Source organism: Ranitomeya variabilis, chromosome 2, assembly GCF_051348905.1.
Source record: "Ranitomeya variabilis isolate aRanVar5 chromosome 2, aRanVar5.hap1, whole genome shotgun sequence".
NCBI classification, from domain to species: Eukaryota; Metazoa; Chordata; class Amphibia; order Anura; family Dendrobatidae; genus Ranitomeya; species Ranitomeya variabilis.
In genome coordinates, this window is record NC_135233.1 from 531,381,845 (window position 1) to 531,405,509 (window position 23,665).

Sequence of the window (23,665 nt, forward strand, 5' to 3'; positions counted from 1 at the left end):
TCCAACCTCTTTATTTACATACTCCATTGGAGAATAGTGTTTACACACAGAGATAGATGTATAGATAGATCAATAGATGGATAGATATATCTATGGATAGATAATACTAAGCCCGATGTTTAGTAAAAAACATAATAAAATGGTACTTAAAGAGTTAGATACACACAATATCTGCGTTAGGCCGGGGTCACACTTGCAAGATACTCGCACCTCAGTACCCAGCACTGTCAGTGCCGGGTATTGAGTTTCGAGACTCGTGCAAGTTTCTTGCAAGTGTGACCCCGGCCTTAAATGCAATATCTGTTAAATTGAAAAAAAAAATTGCTTGGGCTCCCACGCAATTTTCTGCGCCAGAGAGGGAAAGCCTGTAACTGGGGGCAGATGTTTATAGCCTAGGAAGGGGTTACTACCCATGTATTTTCCCAGGCTATATCAGCCCGCAGCTGTATATTTAGCCTTTACTGGCTATTAAAGTTGGGGGACCCCCCCAAAAAACTACGTGGGGTCCCCCTATAATTAATAACCAGACAAGGCTATGCAGACAGCTGCGGGTTGATATTAATAGCCTAGGAGGGGACCATGGATATTGGGCCCCCTGGCTGCAAACACCATCTCGCAGCCACCCCAGAAATGGCACATCTCTAAGATGCGCCAATTCCGGCACTTAGCCTCTCTTCCTTTCCCACTGCCCTGTAGCAGTGGCATATGGGGTAATAATTGTGGAGTTGATGTCACCTTTGTATTGTAAGGTGACATCAAGCTGGCTTAGTAATGGAGAGGCGTCATTAAGGCACCTATTACTAATCCTATAGTTGTTAAAGGGTTAAATAAAAACCCAGCCAGAATAAAGTATTTTAATGAAATCAAACACTAAACTGTACTGCCAATTCCTGCTACACCCTCGATCTCCTGCAAAAAAATAAAATAAACCAACACACATGCTCCTTGTTCCAATGTAATCCATTTAATAACGAGTGCCCCATGACTTTCTTCCCTGTAGATCTGTCACAACAGGAGATAATGGCTCATGCAGTGCATCACTGAAGAGGTTACTGGAGTTCAGGTTCTCACTTCACGGCTCCGCTGCTTGAGAATTTTCTCACGCCAGCGTTGCCGGTGACTGCATGAATGAACTCAGATGACCTTTCTCCTGGCAGCGGAGGGATACACTGCCGAGGATTACCTCCTGTCAGTGCATGCCGGAACCGTGTAGAGCAGTCACATCTGATGTGACAGCTCTCCACGGGAGATCGTCGTGGGACACTCGTTATTAAATGGACTACGGCGGAACAGAGAGTATACTTTTGGTTTATTTTATTTTTATTATAGGAGAACGAGGGCGTCGGAGACTAGGTGGATGGTGAATATGTACTGTATGTTGTATGTTTGGTGTTTTTTTTTTTTTTTATACTATTGAACACATGCATCGTCTGATGGGACTACTGTCCCATCATCGGCAATGCTGTCACTGTCATATGTGACAGCATTCATAGCCGGATGGGAGCAGTAGTCCCATCAGACGATGCCTGGCTACACAGACCCGCACACCCTGCGGTTTTGCCTGACTCAATTAAAGTCAATGGGTGCAGAAACGCTGCAGATCCGCAAAAAGAATTGACATGCTGCCGAAAATAAAAAGTTTCAAATCCGTGCTTATTTTTGCATGTGCACAACCATTCTCAATTTCCCGTTGACTTACATTGGTTGTGCACTACACTGCGGATTTGATGCAATACCACGTCCAAAAACGCTGCGGAAATGCATCAAAATCCGCAACGCGTGCACATAGCCTTAGAGAGAAATACCTTTTTTTTTTTTTTACTGGGGCATCAATAAAGCTTTAAACATTTTAAACTATAACATTTCTGTAAAATAAGTTTCCAGTACTGACATATTTTTGGATTTTTATTCCATTTTGTGGAAGGCAAACAAAGAATTGTATGTACCCCGCAATGCAGCAATATTAACTGTAGCTTATCCTGCTAAAAGAAAAAGTTAAAGCACCAATTTTTATTCTTTTATTAAGACATTAAGCATTAGGAAAATATATTTAAATTGGTTTTACTGTAATTGTACTGACTTTCAGAAAAACGTAACCTTGTCGTCTTTTTTTTTTTTTTTTTTTAGACTGCAAAGTGAACATTGATGGCGTGAAACCTAAACATTCCACCCCACAAAACATTAAAGGCAAACTTAAATTTTCACTAAATGCCTGCTTGTAGACATCACACTGATGGCACACATCGGATCTTCTATTCTAACGAACGTCTGACATTTGCATCTTTGTATATAAAGGCTGCAAAAAACACTCAAGCTAATGTGCAAAGGATTTGGTAGAAACCATTAGGTGCCTTTCTTTCAGTATTCCCAATGTGACATATTTGACTTATTTTGAGGATTTTCCTTGCATATTTTAACATAAAAAAGAATGTGTAAGGGATACAGCAGGACATGAAGCCAATAGAGTTCCTCATACAAAATTTGATCCCCCTCAAAAAAAATTTTGTTGCAAAAATGGAAGGAAGAAAAAAAAATGTATAAATTTCCATTTTCCCATTAGGGTTAGGGTTGGGGCTAAAGTTATGATCATTGCTCCAATGATCATAACTTTAGCCCCAACCCTAACCCTAATGGGAAAATGGAAATTTATACATTTTTTTTATTTTATTATTTTTCCTTAACTAAGGGGGTGATGAAGGGGGGATTGATTTACTTTTATAGCGGGGTTTTTTAGCGGATTTTTATGATTGGCAGCTGTCACACACTAAAAGACGCTTTTTATTGCAAAAAAATAGTTTTTGCGTCTCCACATTTTGAGAGCTATAATTTTTCCATACTTTGGTCCACAGAGTCATGTGAGGTCTTGTTTTTTGCGGGACGAGTTGACGTTTTTACTGGTACCATTTTTGGGCATGTGACATTTTTTGATCTCCTTATTCCGATTTTTGTGAGGCAGAATGACCAAAAACCAGCTATTCAAGAATTTCTTTTGGGGGGGTCATTTATACCGTTCGCGTTTCGTAAAATGGATAAAGCAGTTTTATTCTTCGGGTCAGTACGATTACAGCGATACCTCATTTATATCTTTTTTTTTTTTTTATGTTTTGGCGCTTTTATACGATAAAAACTATTTTATAGAAAAAATAATTATTTTTGCATTTCTTTATTTTGAGGACTATAACTTTTTTTATTTTTTCTTTGACGCTGTATGTCGGCTCGTTTTTTGCGGGACAAGATGCCGTTTTCAGCAGTACCATGGTTATTTATATCTGTATTTTTGATCGCGTGTTATTCCCTTTTTGTTCGGCGGTATGATAATAAAGCGTTGTTTTTTGCATTTTTTTTTTTTTTTTTTACCGCATTCACTGATCACTGAAGGGGTAACTAGCTGGATATACTAAATATGGGTACTTTTATTGTTTTGTTTTTTTTTATTTAGATAAAGAAATGTATTTATGGGAACAATATGTATATTTTTTTTCTTTATTTAGGAATTTATTTATTTTTTTTACTTGCACATCTGAATATTTTTTATTTTTCTACACTATAACATTGCCCCGGGGGGGACACTTTGCACAGCACTGTGTCAGATCAGCGATCTGACATGCGGGGCTGAGGCTTAACAGCGCCTGCTCTGAGTAGGCGCTGGTAAGCCACCTCCCTGCAGGACCCGGATGTAGCCCCGGGGTCTGCAGGGAGAAGGATGTAGGAGACCCTCGGAGCAACGCGATCACATCGCCTTGCTCCAAGGGTCTGAGGGAAGCGCGCAGGGAGCCCCCTCCCTGCGCGATGCTTCCCTATACCGCCGGAACACTGCGATCATGTTTGATCGCGGTGTTCCAGGGGTTAATGTGCCAGGGGCGGTCCGTGACCGCTCCTGGCACATAGTCCCGGATGTCAGGTGCGATAGTCAGCTGACACCCGGCCGTGCTCCCCCATTAAGCGCGGCCGATCGTATGTAACGTACTATCCCGTCGGTGGTCATATGGGCCCACCCCACCTCGACGGGATAGTACGTCATATGTCGGAAAGGGGTTAAAAAGGTTTTTTTAATCTGTTTTTTGACCGAATTTAATAAAGTACACTTTTTATCTTATAAAACACCAGTGATTGTCTTACCGCTGTCTCTAACATCATGTCCTCCCTCTATCTGAAACTGAACCTGTTAAAAACTGAACTCCTCGTGTTCTCTCCCTCTACTAACCTACCTTTGCCTGACAGTGCCATCTCCGTGTGCGGTTCCACCATTACTCCAAAGCAACATGCCCGCTGCCTTGGGGTCATCCTTGATTCCGAGCTTTCATTTACCCCCCACATCCGATCAGTGGCTCGTTCTTCTTATCTGCATCTCAAAAACATTTCTAGAATTCGCCCTTTTCTTACTTTCGACTCTGCAAAAACTCTTACTGTTTCTCTTATTCATTCCCGTCTGGACTATTGTAACTCTCTACTAATCGGCCTCCCTCTTGCCAAACTCTCCCCGCTCCAATCTGTCCTGAATGCTGCTGCCAGGATCATATTCCTCACCAACCGTTACACCGATGCCTCTACCTTGTGCCAGTCATTACACTGGCTACCCATCCACTCCAGAATCCAGTACAAAACTACTACCCTCATCCACAAAGCACTCCATGGCTCAGCACCACCCTACATCTCCTCTCTGGTCTCAGTCTACCACCCTACCCGTGCCCTCCGCTCCGCTAATGACCTCAGGTTAGCATCCTCAATAATCAGAACCTCCCATTCCCGTCTCCAAGACTTTACACGTGCTGCGCCGATTCTTTGGAATGCGTCACCTAGGTTAATACGATTAATCCCCAATCCCCACAGTTTTAAGCGTGCCCTAAAAACGCATTTGTTCAGACTGGCCTACCGCCTCAACGCATTAACCTAACTATCCCTGTGTGGCCTATTAAAAATAGAAGAAAAAAAAAAAACATAATCAGGTTCCTCGCATCATGTTCTCATACACTTTATGCAGTCAATAGCACTCTGTGTCGGTACTGCTACATACTTAGGCAGTTAACTGGTTCATGCAGCTTTACATGAACACCCGAGCCTTACACTATGGCTGGTCCCAATAACTAAAGCAATTGTTACCATCCACCTCTCGTGTCTCCCCTTTTCCTCATAGTTTGTAAGCTTGCGAGCAGGGCCCTCACTCCTCCTGGTATCTATTTTGAACTTTGATTTCTGTTATGCTGTAATGTCTATTGTCTGTACAAGTCCCCTCTATAAGTTGTAAAGCGCTGCGGAATATGTTGGCGCTATATAAATAAAAATTATTATTATTATTATCTATAGCTATTTTTTGCTTCTTTTCTTCTTTGGATACTAGTAATGATGGAAGTGCGGCCAACATAGGCCGGTCTTATTTGGTCAAACGAATCTTCAAGGAGCAGCTTTATAAATACATTTATTTTTTTTTTCCTTCAATGTTAAATCAGGTTTTCTTGTCTGCCAACACTGATGAGCGGTTTCACAAGCTTTTCTTGGCGATCAGTCAACACTAGAATACGGCTACGATGCCATGGGTCTGATGTTAGTTTCTTTACACTGATCTATTCACTTAAACGGCAAATAGGACCAATAAAGAACATGTCCATCAGTCAGAAAACCAGCCCTGCTATGTGAATAACCCAAGGATCGTAATCGTTATTGTGCTGTCAGTGAAGGGCACAGATGTGTGTGGACCACTTCGGGTCTATTCCACTGGTTAGCAGCGCCAGGCTCTCGTCACGGAGGCTGGAGGAGGACCCTATTACCTTTATTGGTGTTAGTCGGTTTTTGATAACAAGAATAATTTTATAGTCTGCAGAATTTTTGCTGTCCAAAGCGAAAAATCTTGACAGAAGTTACGGTATCATTGACCTTTGTGTGAATATAGCCAAAAGGTGTGGGAACATTCGGTGTTGCTAATATTTTTGTAATTTTGTGATGTTTTTGTTCCCACAATACAGGAGCTCACACTTGCATGTCTTTAGCTTGTCTTCCATTACCAAGGTAACACTTTTTATTCTAGCTGTCTGAGATCGGAAACGTTCTCAAGGTCCTATTTTCCCTATTTAAAAGCAATCGCTCTAACAAAGTAATGGCACAGATTATGTCTGTGAAGACAATGTGATCGGTGTATTCCCCATATCATTGTGCCTTTTATGAGTCATAGAAAAGCCCAGGATTGTGAAGGCTTCCTGCGAGAATGGCTGTCTGTGCTTTATATGCCTTGGACCTGCGCCACACAGTATGAGCTCATGAACATCCACACGGCCTGTCATAAGCAGTCAGGGATTTTTTATTGACTATAATGAGCTATACTTTACAGTTTTATTGCGCAGTGCATTTCAAGCCCAGCCACAATTGTGTGCGCTGGGTCAATTTTCAGTGTTTAGGCCTCATCTTTTCCAGATGGAGGACTTCACAGAACAGTTATGCTTCCACTCAGCCATTCACCGGGTCTGTTCAGATGTATTGTCTGCACTTTTTACGCAGCCATAGGTTGGATGCTTAGTGTGGTACGCTAAGCACAGCTAGTCACGCTATTGCTGCCGTACCTTATGTTTGTCTAGGACCATGCTATGATGCCAGTGTACAAATCTCATTAGCAGAGGGGTAAGCCACTACTTCTACAGGCTTTCTTAAATAAAAAGCCTGTAGAAAGGGCTACAGGGCCGTTCCAGCTATGTCCGTGTCGGAGCTCATGTGCCATGTGCAGCGCTCTCGCAGCATAATCCACATTCACTAATGGGCTCTTTTGCTCACACTTCCCTCTGCTGATCTGAGACCTGCAGCCACTGGTTGACTGCAGCGCTCTCATGGCATAACTGTGTCATGGGAGACCTGACGCCTACATTGCTGGTGGGGCCCTGGTGCAGGGGGCGAGTATAGGGTATCTTTATTTTACTCTGGGAATTATAATATATATGGGTGGGTTGTCCAAATAGTGGCAACCCCTTTTATACAGTCCTGTCTGCATAAAGCATGGTGTAGGACAGGAGAAGCTGTACAGATTAATATATAGATGGATGTCAGTTATGAAATGGGACTTCCCTCTGGACTCCTAAGTATAGATAAAACAGTAAAAAGTTGGCAACTTTCACATGTATTGTGTGGTTTCAAGCCTGAATCATGGAAGCAGGAGTATGGGCTGCTGGCTGCATGTGCATTGTATACAGTGGGCTTTCCTTGTGGCAGCTGCAGAATATCTACATGCTGGCATGAAGCTATATAGAACATATAAGCAGTACCTCACTATGCTGGCATCAGTCTGGAGGCGTGCTGCCACTAGGGTTCATAGGTGGAAACTGTGCTGCACATAGCACAGAAGTTGACACAAATGGGTTTGAATGGCTACTCGAACATACTCACCTGTGACCTGATAGCTTTTATGCACACACACGGATTACAAGCTGAGTGAGTTTCTAGGATCCAGACAGACTTTTGCATCTTTCATCCAGCCACTGACGTTTCTGGATTGTGAGTCATGGAGAAAGCAAAAGAATTGTCAATGGATCTACGGGAAAAGGCAGTTTAAGTTTATGAAACAGGAAAGGGATACAAAAAGATATCCAAGGAATTGATAATGCCAGTCAGCAGCGTGATTAACAAATGGAAAATCAGGGGCTTTGTAAAAACCACAGTCAGGTGGACCAACAAAAATGTCATCCACAACTGCCAGGAAAATTGTTTGGGATGCAATGAAAAACCCACAAATAACATCAGCTTAAATACAGGACTCTGAAAACTAGCAGTGTGGCTGTTTCAAGATTCACGATAAGGAGGCGCTTGAAGAAAAATGGGCTGCATGGTCGAGTCGCCAGAAGAAAGCCATTACTGGGCAAATGCCACAAAGTATCTCTCCTACAATATGCAAAACAGCACAGAGAAACACCTCAAAACTTCTAGAACAAGGTAATTTGGAGTGATGAGACCAAAATTGAACTTTTTGGCCATAACCATAAGGGTAAGTTCACACAGGGCATTTTTGCTGCTTTTTTTATGCCAATTTTCTGCTGCTTTTTACAGTACCAGCAAAGCCTTTGAGATCTCAGAAATCTCATGCACACACATTTGTTTTTTTGTATGATCGAAGGAGGAGGGAGAGAATGACGGGGGAGCCATGCATACAAGGATGGGACCGGGGGAGCCGAGCTGAGCGTACAAGGATGGGATGGGATGGGATGGGGGGGGGGGGGTTGGGGGGAGCCGAGCCATGCATACAAGGATGGGACAGGGGGAGCCGAGCCATGCATGCAAGGATGGGACGGGGAGCCGAGCCATGCATGCAAGGAAGGGATGGGGGAGCCGAGTCATGCATGCAAGGAAGGGATGGGGGAGCCGAGTCATGCATGCAAAGATGGGACGGGGGGAGCCGAGCCATGTATGCAAGGATGGGACCTGGGGAGCCGAGCCATGCATGCAAGGATGGGACCGGGGGAGCCGAGCCATGCATGCAAGGATGGGACCGGGGGAGCCGAGCCATGCATGCAAGGATGGGACGGGGAGCCGAGCCATGCATGCAAGGATGGGACGGGGAGCCGAGCCATGCATGCAAGGATGGGACGGGGAGCCGAGCCATGCATACAAGGATGGGACGGGGGAAGACGAGCCATGCATACAAGGATGGGACGGGGGGAGACGAGCCATGCACACAGGGATGGGGGGAGACGAGCCATGCACACAGGGATGGGGGGAGACGAGCCATGCACACAGGGATGGGGGGAGACGAGCCATGCACACAGGGATGGGGGGAGACGAGCCATGCACACAGGGATGGGGGGAGACGAGCCATGCGTACAAGGATGTGACGGGGGGAGACGAGCCATGCGTACAAGGATGTGACGGGGGGGGAGCCGAGCCATGCGTACAAGGATGGGACGGGGGAAGCCGAGCCATGCGTACAAGGATGGGACACAGGGAACCACCCATACCGGGATAGAGATGAGAGGACAATACATACCCGGCTTATACTCGAGTCAATAAGCTTACCCATTTTCCCATGGCAAAATTAGGTGGGTCGGCTTATACTTGAGTATATACGGTAGTAGTTTGACAATAAATGGCTTCACCCAACCACTAACCATGACTGGAGAAAAAGTTTTGGTGTTATTCATATTCTGTGAAAAAAGGCCAAGAAAGCAAAAAAAAAATCTGCCTTTGTATGTAAACTTTTGAGCTCAACTGTATATTAATTACTTCCGTAAATTCATCTAACAACATTTAGGTGACTTTCACTATATATTTTTTATGCATTGCACTTTTACTTAAACTACATACCATTTATTTTTGGTATTACAGTTGAAATCCTCCAATTCCTATATAGATTATATAATCTATTCATATTAATGCTGCATGTGGTGGTCTGCTCCTCCTGTTTTTAATTGTACAGTATTGTCTTTTATCATGTCTTGTGGATTTCTGCTTCTTAATCAGTTTTTGTCTTGATTGCTGTCTTTAATAAAACTTTGTTACATTGAAATAATTTATATAATTTTTATTTATTGAATCTTCAGTGTTCAAGTAGTTTCTTTATTCGTGGATTTGGCTGTCTGTTGCAGGTTTTATCCATTGCATTAACCCCTTTATGACTGTTGATACGCATGAAAACTGCAATTGGTAGGTAAGGTGCCTTATTCCCTCATTACCGTTTTAAAACGCTTATTGGGGATAAGGGTATAGCGCATCCTAGAGTCCAGTAATCTATGGGGTCTCTGCTGCGGCGGGTAGCAGAGACCCTGGAGATCAGGGCCAGTTTTTCATTGAATAACGGCGATCAGGCCCCCAAAAAAGTGTCCTCTATGTTAAAAAAAAAAACTCAGATCATGTCAGAGGAGAGAGAAATGTCCCCAAGCCACCACAGTAATTTTTCCATCCCCGAGCCCTCATGCTCCGTCCCCGGCCTTTCGCCTCCTCTTCATGAAAAAAAAGTGGTGGGCACATGCACAGTGCTGGCCGGCACCCAGCAACAGCAGCGAATTTTCCTCTAGGTTCCAGACTATTGATCACTGTGATAGACCATACCACAGTGATCAAAAACCCAATAATTAGTAAATCATCTCTGTCATCCCCTTAGACACAAAAAAATTATTTCTTGCATTCTTTGCCCTTAGGGTTAGGCTTGGGCTTAGGCTATGTGCACACGTTGTGGATTAGGCTTAGGAATTTCTGGTGCGGATTCTGTCTCTCCTGGCAGAAAACGCACCTGCGGTTTTTTGTGCGTTTCCGCTGCATTTTTGTGTGTTTTTGCTGCGGTTTTCTTGCGGATTTGCTGCGTTTTTTACCCCTGCGGTTTTCTATAATGGAATGGGTACAAAAACGCTGCAGATTCACAAAAAATAACTGACATGCTACTTCTTTTAAACCGCAGCGTTTCCGCAGCGGATTTTCCGCAACGTGCGCACAGCATTTTTTTTTCTCATTGATTTACATTGTACTGTAAATCAATTGAGGATCTGCAGCGTTTCTGCACTGCAAAAAATGCTGCAGATCCGCAGAGAATCCGCAACGTGTGCACATACCCTTTAAGTTAGGATTTTTTCAAAAGTAGAAAAAAAATGGCGTGTCTTGAGCACAAGTGCTTACTACTTGAGTTTGCCTAGAGTGCTCGAGTGATATGCTCAAGGCCTTGCCTCTCATGTTTTTTTGTGGCTAACAGCCGTGAAGTGTGCAGGGCGTGGACTAGAGCATGTCATTCGAGCACCAGTTATACTCTGTGCATACCCGAGCACCATAGGCAACTGGAATAGCAAGCACTTGTGATTGACGACATATTCAATATGACGACCTAATGTTATCAAATTCTATGTAGTACCTTTTGGGTTCAAAATCCTCCCTATACCCTTGGATAAAATTTGTGGGGGGTTTATTCTGTTTAAGCTCCTTAGGAGCCCTGCAAATGTGTCCTGTTGCCCACAATCTATTTCAGCCAATTGGTGTTCCAAAATTCAAATATTGCTCCGAGCTCTGCCGTCTGTCCAAACAGAACTTTTTGACTACATATGGTGTATCGCGACACTCGAAAGAAAATTTGTAACAAATTATGGGGTCCACTTTTTGGTGTTATTGCTTGCAAAAGTGAAAAATTGGGGTGAACGTAAAATTTTAGAGGTAAAATTTAAATTTTTTTACATTTTTTTTTTTTCATTCCACTTTGCATTAATTCCTGTGTAGCACGTGAAGGGATAAATCATTTCCTAACAAGTTTTGAACTATTTGAGGGGTGCGGTTTTTAAAGTAGTATCTCTTTAGGGGAGATTCCAATATATAGGCCCCTTTATATTATCTGAATAGATCCCTAAAGAAACAGGTTTTGTAAATGTGTTTAAAAAATGAGAAATTGCGGTTAAACTTTAAATCCTTTTAAAATCCTAGCAAAATAAAATGATGTAAATGTAAGCATGGGAATGTTGTTTATCAGTGATTTGTAAAGCATGACAAGCTGATTTAATCCCTTCATAACCGGAGGTATTTTTGGTTTGCTTTTTCGTTTTTCGCTCCCCTCCTTCCCAGAGCCATAACTTTTTTATTTTTCTGTCTATATGGCCATATGAGAGCTTATTTTTTGGGGGACGAGTTGTACTTTTTCAAGACACCATTGATTTTAACTGGAGATGAACGAGTGTGCTCGTTACTCGAGATATCCGAGCATGCTCGGGTGTTCTCATAGTATTTTGGGCATGCTCGGAGATTGTGTGTGTCGCCGCAGCTGCATGATTTGATTGCCTGTTTGTTAGGAAATCCCCACATGTATTCAGGCTGTCTAGCAGCCGCAAATCATGCAGCTGCAGCGACACAGACATAATCTCCGAGCATGGCTAAGATACTCGGAGATCACCTGTTCCATGTTCGGAAATCTCTAGTAACAAGCACACTCGCTCATCACTAGTTTTAACATATCGTGTCCTGGAAAATGGGGGGAAAAAAATTCCAAGTGCGGTGAAATTACAAAAAAAGTGCAGTCCCACAGTTGCTTTTTATTTTGCTTTTTTACTAGGTTCACTAAATGCTAAAACTGACTTGACCAGGTCATTACGAGTTCATAGACACCAAACATGTCTAGGTCCTTTTTTTTATTTTGTGATTGAAAAAAAAAAAGTCCAAACTTTTATTAAAAAAATAAATAAAATTGCACCGTTTTCCGATACCCGTGGCGTCTCTATTTTTCGTGATCTTGGGATGGGTGAGGGCTTATTTTTTGCTCGCCGAGCCCACGTTTTTAATGATACAATCTTCTAATCGCCCATAATTTTATTTTAATGCAATGTCGCAGCGGCCAAAAAAACCGCAATTTCAGCGTTTTGACTTGTCTCGTTATGCCGTTTCACGATCAAGTTAATCTTTTTTTTTTTTTTTTTTTTTTTTTTTTTTTTTATTGATCAGGCTATTCTGAACACAGCAATACCAAATATATGTATGTTTTTTATTTTTTATTTTGAATGGGGCAAAAAAGGGGTGATTTGAACTTTTATATTTTTATATTTTTAAAAACTTTTTTTTTTATACTTTAGGCATGCCATGGGAGACTAGAAGCTGCCATAACCCGATCGACTTTGCTAAATGCGGGCGATCTGATCACCTGCATGTAACAGAATACCTGAATTCCTATAAGTGCTAACCACCGGGTGGCGCTCATAGCAGTCTGGCAGTGACTAACATAGAGGTCTCCAGGAGACCTCTGGTTGCCATGCCAACTCATCGGTGACCCGCGATCACGTGACGGGGTCACCGATGGGTGGATTTCCGGCACGATTAGCGGAAATGCATGTAAAATGCCGCTATCAGCGTTTGCAGCGGCATTTAACGGGTTAACAGCAGCGGGAGGACCGCAATTCCTCCCATGGCTGTTAGCGGCACATGTCAGCTGTTCAAAACAGCTGACGTGTGCCGGAAGAGGTGCGGGCTCACCGTTGGAGCCCGCACCAATGCGGACGCTTCATTGGTCGTTAAGAATATAAAAATTGAAAGCTGCAAATTTTTTTTGTCAGAATTGCAATAATTTCCCAAATAATTGCAATTCATATCAAACAAATTTTATCACGATCGTGAAGTACAATATGTCAAGAAAAAAGTCTCTGAATCAGTGGGATACATTGAAGCGTTGCATTTATTACTTCATAAAGTGACAGTGGTCAGATTTCTAAAATTTGTCCCGGTCATTAAAAGGAACCTGTCACCCCCAAAATCGCGGGTGAGGTAAGCCCACCGGCATCAGGGGCTTATTTACAGCATTCTGTAATGCTGTAAATAAGCCCCCGATGTATCCTAAAAGATGAGAAAAAGACATCGGATTATACTCCCCCAGGGGCGTTCCCGCTGCTGGTCCGGGTCCGGCGCCTCCCATCTTCATCAGATGAATTCCTGCGTGGGCCTCTCTGACCTTTCCCAGTGCCTGCGCACTGCAGTATTTTGCTCTGCCCTCAACAGAAAAAAAGAAAAAAAGCCTGTGCTTTATTCAGTGTCCCTGGCTGCAGGGCTAATGCCACAGTTATTGGCTGCAGTGCTGGTGCTGTGACCTCAGCGGTGGAGACTCTGCTCTGGAGCCGTGGAGGGCGAGGAAAGCACAAATTGTTTTTTTTGTTTTTTTAATTGCTGCTATGGGACAGAATTATTTTTTCTGTTACCACAAAACACCTTTATAGCACCACTCTAGCAGGTTTTTTTTTCAGCACTGGAGAGCTTTAAATGCAAGTCCCTTGCCCCAGCCATATACAGTCGGCTTCTGGCGTTTTTCGGTCCCGTGGCGCCATCTTGTGAGCATACCTTCTGACTGGCTGGAACTCAGAAGCTACATCACAAGCTCTCAATGCACGTCTATAAGAGCCAGAACAAGGCCGGAACAAGGCTCTCTTGTATTGAAGCGTGACCTCCATGCTGCTCCATTATACACTGGAGCTGCGAGCAGGTCACTTTTTTCCGGAGACCAATGGGAGCGACGCTAGAAAACGATGAAGGTAGTGGCAGGGGAGTATGAGACAAGAGGCACGGAAACAACATTAAGGCCACATTCACATGTCCAGTATTTGGTCAGTATTTTACCTCAGTACTTGTAAATCAAAATCAGGAGTGGCATGGACAATCAGAGGAAAAGTATAATAGAAACACGTTACCACTTCTGTATTTATCACCCACTCCTGGTTTTGGCTTACAAATACTGATGTAAATTACTGACCAACTATCGATTGTGTGAATGTGGCCTTAAAGCACCACTACAGCAGTGAAATAAAAATATATAGTGGAGTTGTGCTTTAATGTCATAATTATCCTGTTTATATTTTTAACCCCTTCATGACCCAGCCTATTTTGACCTTAATGACCTGGCCGTTTTTTGCAATTCTGACCAGTGTCCCTTTTATGAGGTAATAACTCAGGAACGCTTCAATAGATCCTAGCGGTTCTGAGATTTTTTTTTTTTGTGACATATTGGGCTTCATGTTAGTGGTAAATTTAGGTCGATAATTTTTGCGTTTATTTGTGAAAAAAATGGACATTTGGCGAAAATTATGAAAATTTCACAATTTTCAAATTTTGAATTTTTATTCTGTTAAACGAGAGAGTTATGTGACACAAAATAGTTAATAAATAACATTACCCACATGTCTACTTTACATCAGCACAATTTTGGAAATAAAATGTTTTTTTCTAGTAAGTTATAAGGGTTAAAATTTGACCAGCGATTTCTCATTTTTACAACGAAATTTACGAAACCATTTTTTTTTAGGGACCGCCTCACATTTGAAGTCAGTTTGAGGGGTCTTTATGGCTGAAAATACCCAAAAGTGACACCATTCTAAAAACTGCACCCCTCAAGGTGCTCAAAACCACATTCAAAAAGTTTATTAACCCTTCAGGTGCTTCACAGCAGCAGAAGCAACATGGAAGGAAAAAATGAACGTTTAACTTTTTAATCACAAAAATGATCTTTCAGCAACAATTTTTTTATTTTCCCAAGGGTATAAAGAGAAACTGGACCCCAAAAGTTATTGTACAATTTGTCCTGAGTACGCCGATACCCCATATGGGGGGGAACCACTGTTTGGGCGCATGACAGGGCTCGGAAGGGAAGGAGCGCCATTTGACTTTTTCAATGAAAAATTGGCTCCAATCTTTAGCGGACACCATGTCGCGTTTTGGAGAGCCCCTGTGTGCCTAAACATTGGCGCTCCCCCACAAGTGACCCCATTTTGGAAACTAGACCCCCCAAGGAGCTTATCTAGATGCATAGCGAGCACGTTGAACCCCCAGGTGCTTCACAAATTGATCCGTAAAAATGAAAAAGTACTTTTTTTTACAAAAAATTTCTTTTAGCCTCAATTTGTTCATTTCCGCATGGGCAACAGGATAAAATGGATCCTAAAATTTATTGGGCAATTTCTCCTGAGTACACTGATACCTCACATGTGGGGGGGTAAACCACTGTTTGGGCACACAGCAGGGCTCGGAAGGGAAGGAGTGCCATTTGACTTTTGAATGAAAAATTGGCTCCAATCATTAGCGGATACCATGTCGCGTTTGGAGAGCCCCTGTGTGCCTAAACATTGGCGCTCCCCCACATGTGACCCCATTTTGTAAACTAGACCTCCCATGGAACTAATCTAGATGTGCGGTGACCACTTTAAAACCCCCCAAGTGCTTCACAGAAGTTTATAACCCAGAGCCGTGAAAATAAAAAATCATTTTTCTTTCCTCAAAAATTATTTTTTAGCCCTCAATTTTTTATTTTCACAAGGGTAACAGGAGAAATTGGACCCCAATAGTTGCTGCCCAGTTTGTCCTGAGTATGTTGGTACCCCATATTTGGGGGTAAACCACTGTTTGGGCACACGTTGGGCCTCAGAAGGGAAGTAGTGACGTTTTGAAATGCAGACTTTGATGGAATGGTCTGCGGGCGTCACATTGCGTTTGCAGAGCCTCTGATGTACCTAAACAGTAGAAACCCACCACAAGTGACCCCATTTTGGAAACTAGACCCCCCCCCAAGGAACTTATCTAGATATATGGTGAGCACTTTGAACCCCCAAGTGCTTAACAGAAGTTTATAACGCAAAGCCGTGAAAATAAAAAATAATTTTCCTTTCCTCAAAAATTATGTTTTAGCAAGCAATTTTTTATTTTAGCAAGGGTAACAGGAGAAACTGGACCCCAATAGTTGTTGCCCAGTTTGTCCTGAGTATGCTGGTACCCCATATGTGGGGGTAAACCACTGTTTGGGCGCACGTCAGGGCTCGGAAGGGAGGGCGCACATTTGACTTTTTGAACGCAAGATTGGCTGGAATCAATGGTGGCACCATGTTGCGTTTGGAGACCCCTGATGTGCCTAAACGGTGGAAACCCCTCAATTCTAACTCAAACACTAACCCCAACACACCCCTAATCCCAACTCTAGCCATAACCCTAATCACAACCCTAACCCCAACACACCCCTAACCCTAATCCCAACTCTAGCCATAACCCTAATCACAACCCTAACCCCAACACACCCCTAATCCCAACCTTAACCCCAACACACCCCTAACCACAAGCCTAATCTTAACCCTAATTCCAACCCTAAGGCTATGTGCCCACGTTGCGGATGAATGTGAGATTTTTCCGCACCATTTTTGAAAAATCCGCAGGTTAAATGCACTGCTTTTTACCTGCGGATTTACCGCAGATTTCCAGTGTTTTTTGTGTGGATTTCACCTGCGGATTCCTATTGAGGAACAGGTGTAAAACGCTGCAGATTCCGCACAAAGAATTGACATGCTGCGGAAAATACAATGCAGCGTTTCCGCACTGTATTTTCCGCACCATGGGCACAGCGGATTTGGTTTTCCATAGGTTTACATGGTACTGTAAACCTGATGGAAAACTGCTATGAATCCGCAGCGGCGGATCCGCAGCCAAATCCGCACCGTGTGCACATAGCCTAATTCTAACCCTAGCCCTAAGCCTAGTTCTAACCCTAGTGGAAAAATAAAAGTAAATATATTTTCTTTATTTTATTATTGTCCCTACCTATGGGGGTGATAAAGAAGGGGGGTTCATTTACAATTTTTTTTTTTTATTTTGATCACTGTGATAGGTTTTATCACAGTGATCAAAATGTACCTGGAACGAATCGGCCGGCAGATTCGGTGGGCGCAATGCGCATGCGCCTTCTATTTTGGAAGATGGCGGCGCCCATGGAGCAGACGGACGGACACAGGAAGGCTCGGTAAGTATGGGGGGGTGGGATCGGAGTACGGGGGGGGGTGGGATCGGAGCACGGGGGGAGCGGACGGAGGACTGGGGAGGAGATCGGTGGCGGGGGGCAGATCATGGTTTCCAGCCATTGCCGATGATATTGCAGCATCGGCCATGGCTGGATTGTAATATTTTACCAGTTTTCATAGGTGAAATATTACAAATCGCTCTGATTGGTTGTTTCACTTTCAACAGCCAATCAGAGTGATAGTGGCCACGGGCCCCCCCCCCCCCCCCCCCCGGGCTCAAGTACCACTCCCCCTGTCCCTGCAGATCGGATGAAATTGGAGTTAACCCTTTCACCCGATCCGCAGGGACGCAATCCCTCCATGACGCATACACTGCGTCACAGGTCTGATTGGCACCGACTTTCATGACCCAGCGTATGCGTCATAGGTCGGGAAGGGGTTAATAAGCTTTGTGCAGGCACTTTGTCAGAAGGTTTTTTTTAAAGCGGTAATTATAGTGCCTTAGGGTAAGTTCACACTGGGCGCTTTTGCTACATTTTTTTTCTGCAACAAAATCTGATTTCTTGGCAGGAAAAAAACTGCGGTAAAACTCCTGTTTTGTTGCTGTTTTGGTGGGGGGGTTTTCATGCATTTTTGGGGCTAACTTGTGTCTCTTTATTACCATGCACAAAGTTGAGTGCCCCTAGAGGGGAAAAAAAAAGCTACTTCCTGTAAAACCATACCTCTACATCCTTTGAAAAGCTGGCAATTCATCTGCCGTGCACTGCAAAATCACAGTGACAGGTTAGAATAGATACTGTATATACACATACATGTATGTATATATTACATAGATACATGAAACGCTGGCAATTTAACTGCCCTGTACTGTAAAATCACTGCAGCAGCAGACATCATAGAAGAGATGGATTACATACAGTAAATACAAATTGAATAGGTGGATATACAGATGTCTGAGAAAAATACAATTAGTACAGTGTGTGCAGCTTACTGTGCATGTATTTAATTAATAAAAGATTATTCTTTGGGGGAAAAAATTACGTTTGCTCCCGTGTAATTTTCGTAACCAGCAGAGGGAAAGCCAACGAATGGGGGCAGATGTTTATAGACAGAGAAGTGGTAATACACATGGAGCTTCCCGGGCTATTAATCAGCTCAAAGCTGTATACTTAGCCTTTTTTGGCTATTAAACTGGGGGACCCCCCAAAAAATGACGTAGGGTCCCTGTCATGTCGGACACTGTCCAGACCAGGTCGTCTGACAGACAGACAGGTAATTCTGCGTTTGACCACTGTTTGCTCATTGGCGACGGCTAGTTTTCGTCTGGCTGCTCCGGGGTTAATTTATCTGATCCTCGGATTGGAAGCTGGGCCATGCCCATTTCCTTTAAATGGTTCTCCTGATCTTTGGGCGTCGCCAATTATAGCTTCTGTCTTATCCGTAGTTATCTCGGTCCGGAGTGGAGAGCTGGTTGTTGGAGAATCGTTGCTGGTGGTGTATTTTCCTTTGTCTTATTTACTCCTTCCTATATTTGTATTTATTTTGCCCTGCAACTTTATAGTGTATTCCTGATTGACTGCGGCGTGGTGTCGATTTTCCTTTATCCTTGTTTGTTATAATTGTGGGTATTGGTCTATTGCTTTCACAGGGTGGTGGGCGGTGGTGTTCAGTCTAGGGCTGAATCAGGAGTCAGGGTGAGGGTGGAGGCCTGAACATGCACACCTTCAGTGTAAACTTCAGGTAGAGGGTCAGACAGGGTTTCCCTAGTCTGAGGGAAATTGCAGGGGCCTGGGTTATTAGCTCTCGCCCTCCTTGTATCCCCGTGACAGTCCCCCTTTAATTAATAACCTGCAAAGGCTATGCAGACAGCTGCGGGCTGATATTAATAGCCTAGGAAGGAGCCATGGATACTGGTCCCCCCAGGCTAAAAAGATCAGCTCTCAGCCACGCCAGAAAAGGCACATCTATAAGATGTGCCAATTCTGGCACTTAGCCTCGCTCTTCCCACTTGCCTTGTAACTGTGGCAAGTGGGGTGATAGTTGGGGGGGGGGGGGGTGTTTGTTGTCACTAGTGATAAGCGATATATACTCGTTGCTCGGGTTTTAGCCAGCCTGAGTACATGTGGGGTCTCCTGGTTGCTAGGGTTTCCCCACATGTATTCAAGTTGTCTAGCAGTCGCAAATCATGCAGCTGCGGTGACAAAAACTAAATCTCCGAGCACTAACAAACACTCTGAGACCACCCGAGCGTGCTCGGGGAAACCCCAGTAACAAGTATACTCGCTCATCACTAGATGTCACTTTTGTATTGTCAGGTGACATCAAGCCCCAAGGTTAGTAATGGAGAGGCGTCAATAAGACACCCCCCATTACTAACCCCATAGTCACATTATATAAAACACACACACCAAGAATAACGTCCTTTAATTGAAAGAATGACAGACTCCTTTAATAATCTTAATTAAACCATACTTACAACCTCGCCTAATTCCACCGAGGCTCTCGGTTCTCCTGTAATATACCAAAAGTAAAAAACAACCCTATCCCTCACCTCTCCATTGTTCTGTCCCGAGTGAATGCAGAGAACTTCAACTGCGGTGAACTCGCCTCTGCACCGTGCGATTTTCTCACGGTGCTAGCGGCCATCTCACCGAGGTCACCACAGTTCAGCCCAGCTGGGAGAACACAGCCTCAGTGACCGTAGGTAACCTCGATTACATCACCGCTAGTCACTGAGGCGGCTCTCGCAGCAACTCGTTAATCAGTGGCTCTCAGCCTGTACGGTCGCATCTTGGCACTGACCAGGTTGAAAAAGAATTATGCCCCAGACATGGATTACGGCGTGGGACAGAACGACTGACAGGTGAGGGATATTGTTGTTTTTTTATTTTTGTTTTATTACAGGAGAATGAGGGCTTCGGTGGAATAGGTGTTAGGTGAGTATAACTGTGTTTGTTATTTTTAAATAAAAATAGAAAATGTGTTTTGTTTTATTTCTAATAAAATACTTTATTCTGGCTGTGTCTTTATTTATCATACCATTGTAGGATTAGTAATGGATAGGTGTCTTACAGACGCCTCTCCATTACTAACCCGTGGGCTTGATGTCACCTGACAATACAAAGGTGACATCAACTCCACAAATATGAACCCCACTTGCCACCACTACAGGGTAAGTGGGAATAGCCAGGCAAAGCGCCAGAATTGGCGCATCTAGTTTTCCTTTTCTGGGCATCTGCGGGCTGCTGTTTTTAGGCTGGGGGGGCAATATCCATGGCCCCTTACCAGCCCGAGAATACCAGCCCCAGCTGTGAGCTTTAGCAAGGCTGGTTGTCAAAAATAGGGGGGACCCCACGCCGTTCTTTTTTTAAATTATTTAAATAAAAAACAGTGTCTATTCTTGATAACCAACCTTGCTAACGCTAACAGATGAGGGTTGTGAGTTTTGCCTGGCTGGTTATCAAAAAAATAGGGGGGGAACCTTGCAGGTTTTTCCAGGACGTCCCCCTGACAGCACATTGGAGGACGTCCTCCTCCTCCTTACAGGGACAGGAAAAACAACACGAGAGGTTAAAAGGTCCCACTCCGCCCCCTTTCCTTTAGTGTTTTTCTTGTCCCTACATGGAGGGACACACGAGAGAAGGCAGCGCTGTACAGCGCGGAAACTCACCAGTCCGGAGGGCTCGGGGGATCGTGCGGCTAGGCCAATATCCTTCCCCCGCAAGATTAGCCCGAGGCAGAAACTTCCCGGTGGGGAGTCCCTCTGCCCAGAGACCAGTCGAGCGGACCGGCTCCTGGGTTGAACCGCTTCCTCCCGGTGGGGGGCTCTCGGTTCAGGCGCCAGGTGAGAAGAGGCGCCGCATGGAGGAGAATCCGGCGCCAGCAGCAGAGCGCAGTGTGCGTTCCACAGCGTGGAACGTGGAAGTAAGAAATCATATACCTAAGGGAGCTTCCGGTGTCATCGCAGGGTAAGGTGATATCGTATCCGGGGGAGGGCGGCATCTCTGCGTGCGTGCCACCTCGTGGAACGCGGAAGTGCGCGTCTTTTAAAGGCAAAAAAACCCCAGATGTTAATCCAGCGCTCCTTCCTGTGTGAAGGAAGGTGGAGGCGCCAGATTTGAAGTCCTGGAAGGTATCTCGGCTGCAGGACACAGGATTATCGTGGGGTCCGTGCTAGCCAAGCTGCTACAAATGCCGGAAACTAAGGGTGAGTGCAGCAGAAGCTGCTATATCCCTTATTTTGACTGAGAGATCACATATTTATCCTGTGCATCTCTCAACAGAAAATATGGAGGTCAGAAATGAGGAGACCGGGGTAAGTGCGCAGAGTACATATATACGCCCGCACACACACTGAGCAGTTCTTATTCTTATCTTTAGGATAAAGAGGCCACTCAGACTCCCCTCCCTCAGACAAAAAAGTCTGGCAAAGTGTTGTCAAATTTTTCACCGACTGAAGCACTAAATTCACAAATCCAATACACAATAAAACGTAACATTTACTAGTGTTAAAGATAAAATATACAACAATCACGACCTAAAAAGGCTACTGTTTGGCTAAGTAAAGATACAGGGTGCTCCCAGTCCCTAATAAGTAGGCTATCTGTGCCCTACCTTGCTGCGGAGGTTGGCACCCTAAGAAACCTGCGCAATGGCGCCCCCGCTCAACGTGGACTCGCCCTGACTCACCCTAAACAGCCCTCAAGTGTGGAATAGATAGGCAAACAGCAGACCATACAAACAGATGACAATGACTAGTGTGCCTTATAACTTAACGCACATAAAAATATTGCGTACGTGTGTTCTTTATAAATTAACAGTAACACATATTAGTACATAATTGCACATAACCGTATCTAGCCTGTAGACTCCCTATGGGATTATCTGTACCTATATTCGCACTGCCTATTTGCGGGGGTTGGCACCCTACAAATTCCTGCGCAATTGGCGTCCCCGCTCTCGTCGGCTGGCCCTGGTATGCCCTAACGCTGCCAGATAATAGCCACTGCAAAATTGCAAACAGGCTGATAACCACCGCAAAATTGCAAACAGGCTTCTAAAAAGGCAGAACGTACAAAGGCTAATAAGTATAAGCTATAGCACCTAGTCAAAAAATAAACCAACACAAAATAAGTGTAAATCCCCAATCTAGTATATAGACATATATTCTAACAGTATGTTCATCTCGACGCGTTTCTCCGAGGTCGGTTCATCAGGAGACATACTAGAACAATATCAATTATCTGAATGAAGTGTGAGAAGATAAACCGCTTGGAAGCAACGTGCAGTACAGTGGTGGGGAAGCCACAAGGTTTGAATGACCAACTGCATTTTGGCTGTTTCCTATGATTTTTTAACTTGCTCCTTTTTGAAAATCCCTTATGGAATGTAAACCCGTGACCCATTGTCCCAAAAGAGGGGTCGGTCATTATCATTTTTTGTTATTAGTATTTATTATTGTATTTAGTTATGCACGGTCTAATTTATGGTGGGGAGGTATACCAATAGGTGTTTTTTTTTTTTTTTTTCAGTGCTGTTTCTTTCCCTCTAATTATTGGCCGAATATTATTGTCTCTGCGCTTATTCTATTTAAATATGGTATCTTACTTAATGGGATAAAATGGTGTGGGTACCTCAGGGCATCGTGAACCTCTCTTTACTGTATGCGCATGTTGGTACTCATTTGAGTCCCAAATCTAGGTATAGCAGTAATCCAAGTCGTAGTAATGGTCTTTAGTGCGCCGGTTTTGGGAGCTATGACGCAGGCGCAGGGTGAAAAGCTTGTGCGGTCCATGAGCGAGACTAAGGGGAGGCGCCTTGTGTGTGACGGATCGGGTAGGGGCGTGGTATCGGCGGCCTGATGAGTGTCTACTCCCTATTGTATACCTGGAAATGGCTAGGGGGCATGCGCGGAGTGAAACGCATTTGCGCTCCGAGAGGCGCCCGAGTTGTATACTTAGCGCCTGCGCAGTATAGAGCGTTCGGCAATGGGTTAGGTGACCCGGAAGTGTTTGAAACCGGCGTGGGTCACAAAGCGCTGACAGGCACCATGAGGAGGTGAGTGCAAGTATATTTAAAGCACATTGGGGTTACCATGTGCAAGGCTGACCTGAACCTGTGGTTTTGGGATGGATATTGTTCCCCACCACTGTACCGCACGTTGCTTCCAAGCGGTTTATCTTCTCACACTTCATTCAGATAAGTGATATTGTTCTAGTATGTCTCCTGATGAACCGACCTCGGAGAAACGCGTCGAGATGAACATACTGTTAGAATATATGTCTATATACTAGATTGGGGATTTACACTTATTTTGTGTTGGTTTATTTTTTGACTAGGTGCTATAGCTTATACTTATTAGCCTTTGTACGTTCTGCCTTTTTAGCAGCCTGTTTGCAATTTTGCGGTGGTTATCAGCCTGTTTGCAATTTTGCAGTGGCTATTATCTGGCAGCGTTAGGGCATACCAGGGCCAGCCGA

At 44.1% G+C, this 23,665-nt stretch overlaps 1 protein-coding gene across 5 annotated transcripts in view; it reads left to right on the plus strand.

The window, feature by feature from the left end:
* The window catches only part of QSER1 (glutamine and serine rich 1), a 187,358-nt gene that overhangs the window by 90,458 nt on the left and 73,235 nt on the right, over positions 1-23,665 (plus strand). The window contains exon 1 of one of the 5 annotated variants that reach the window (XM_077288098.1): positions 9,566-9,612. The exons of 3 other annotated variants lie outside the window; for them this stretch is intronic. In XM_077288098.1, coding sequence (XP_077144213.1) covers positions 9,581-9,612 — 32 coding nt within the window. In that variant the 5' untranslated portion in view covers positions 9,566-9,580. Of the gene's footprint in view, positions 1-9,565; positions 9,617-23,665 lie in introns of those variants that run through there. One more of the 5 variants, XM_077288099.1, reaches the window with a different exon arrangement.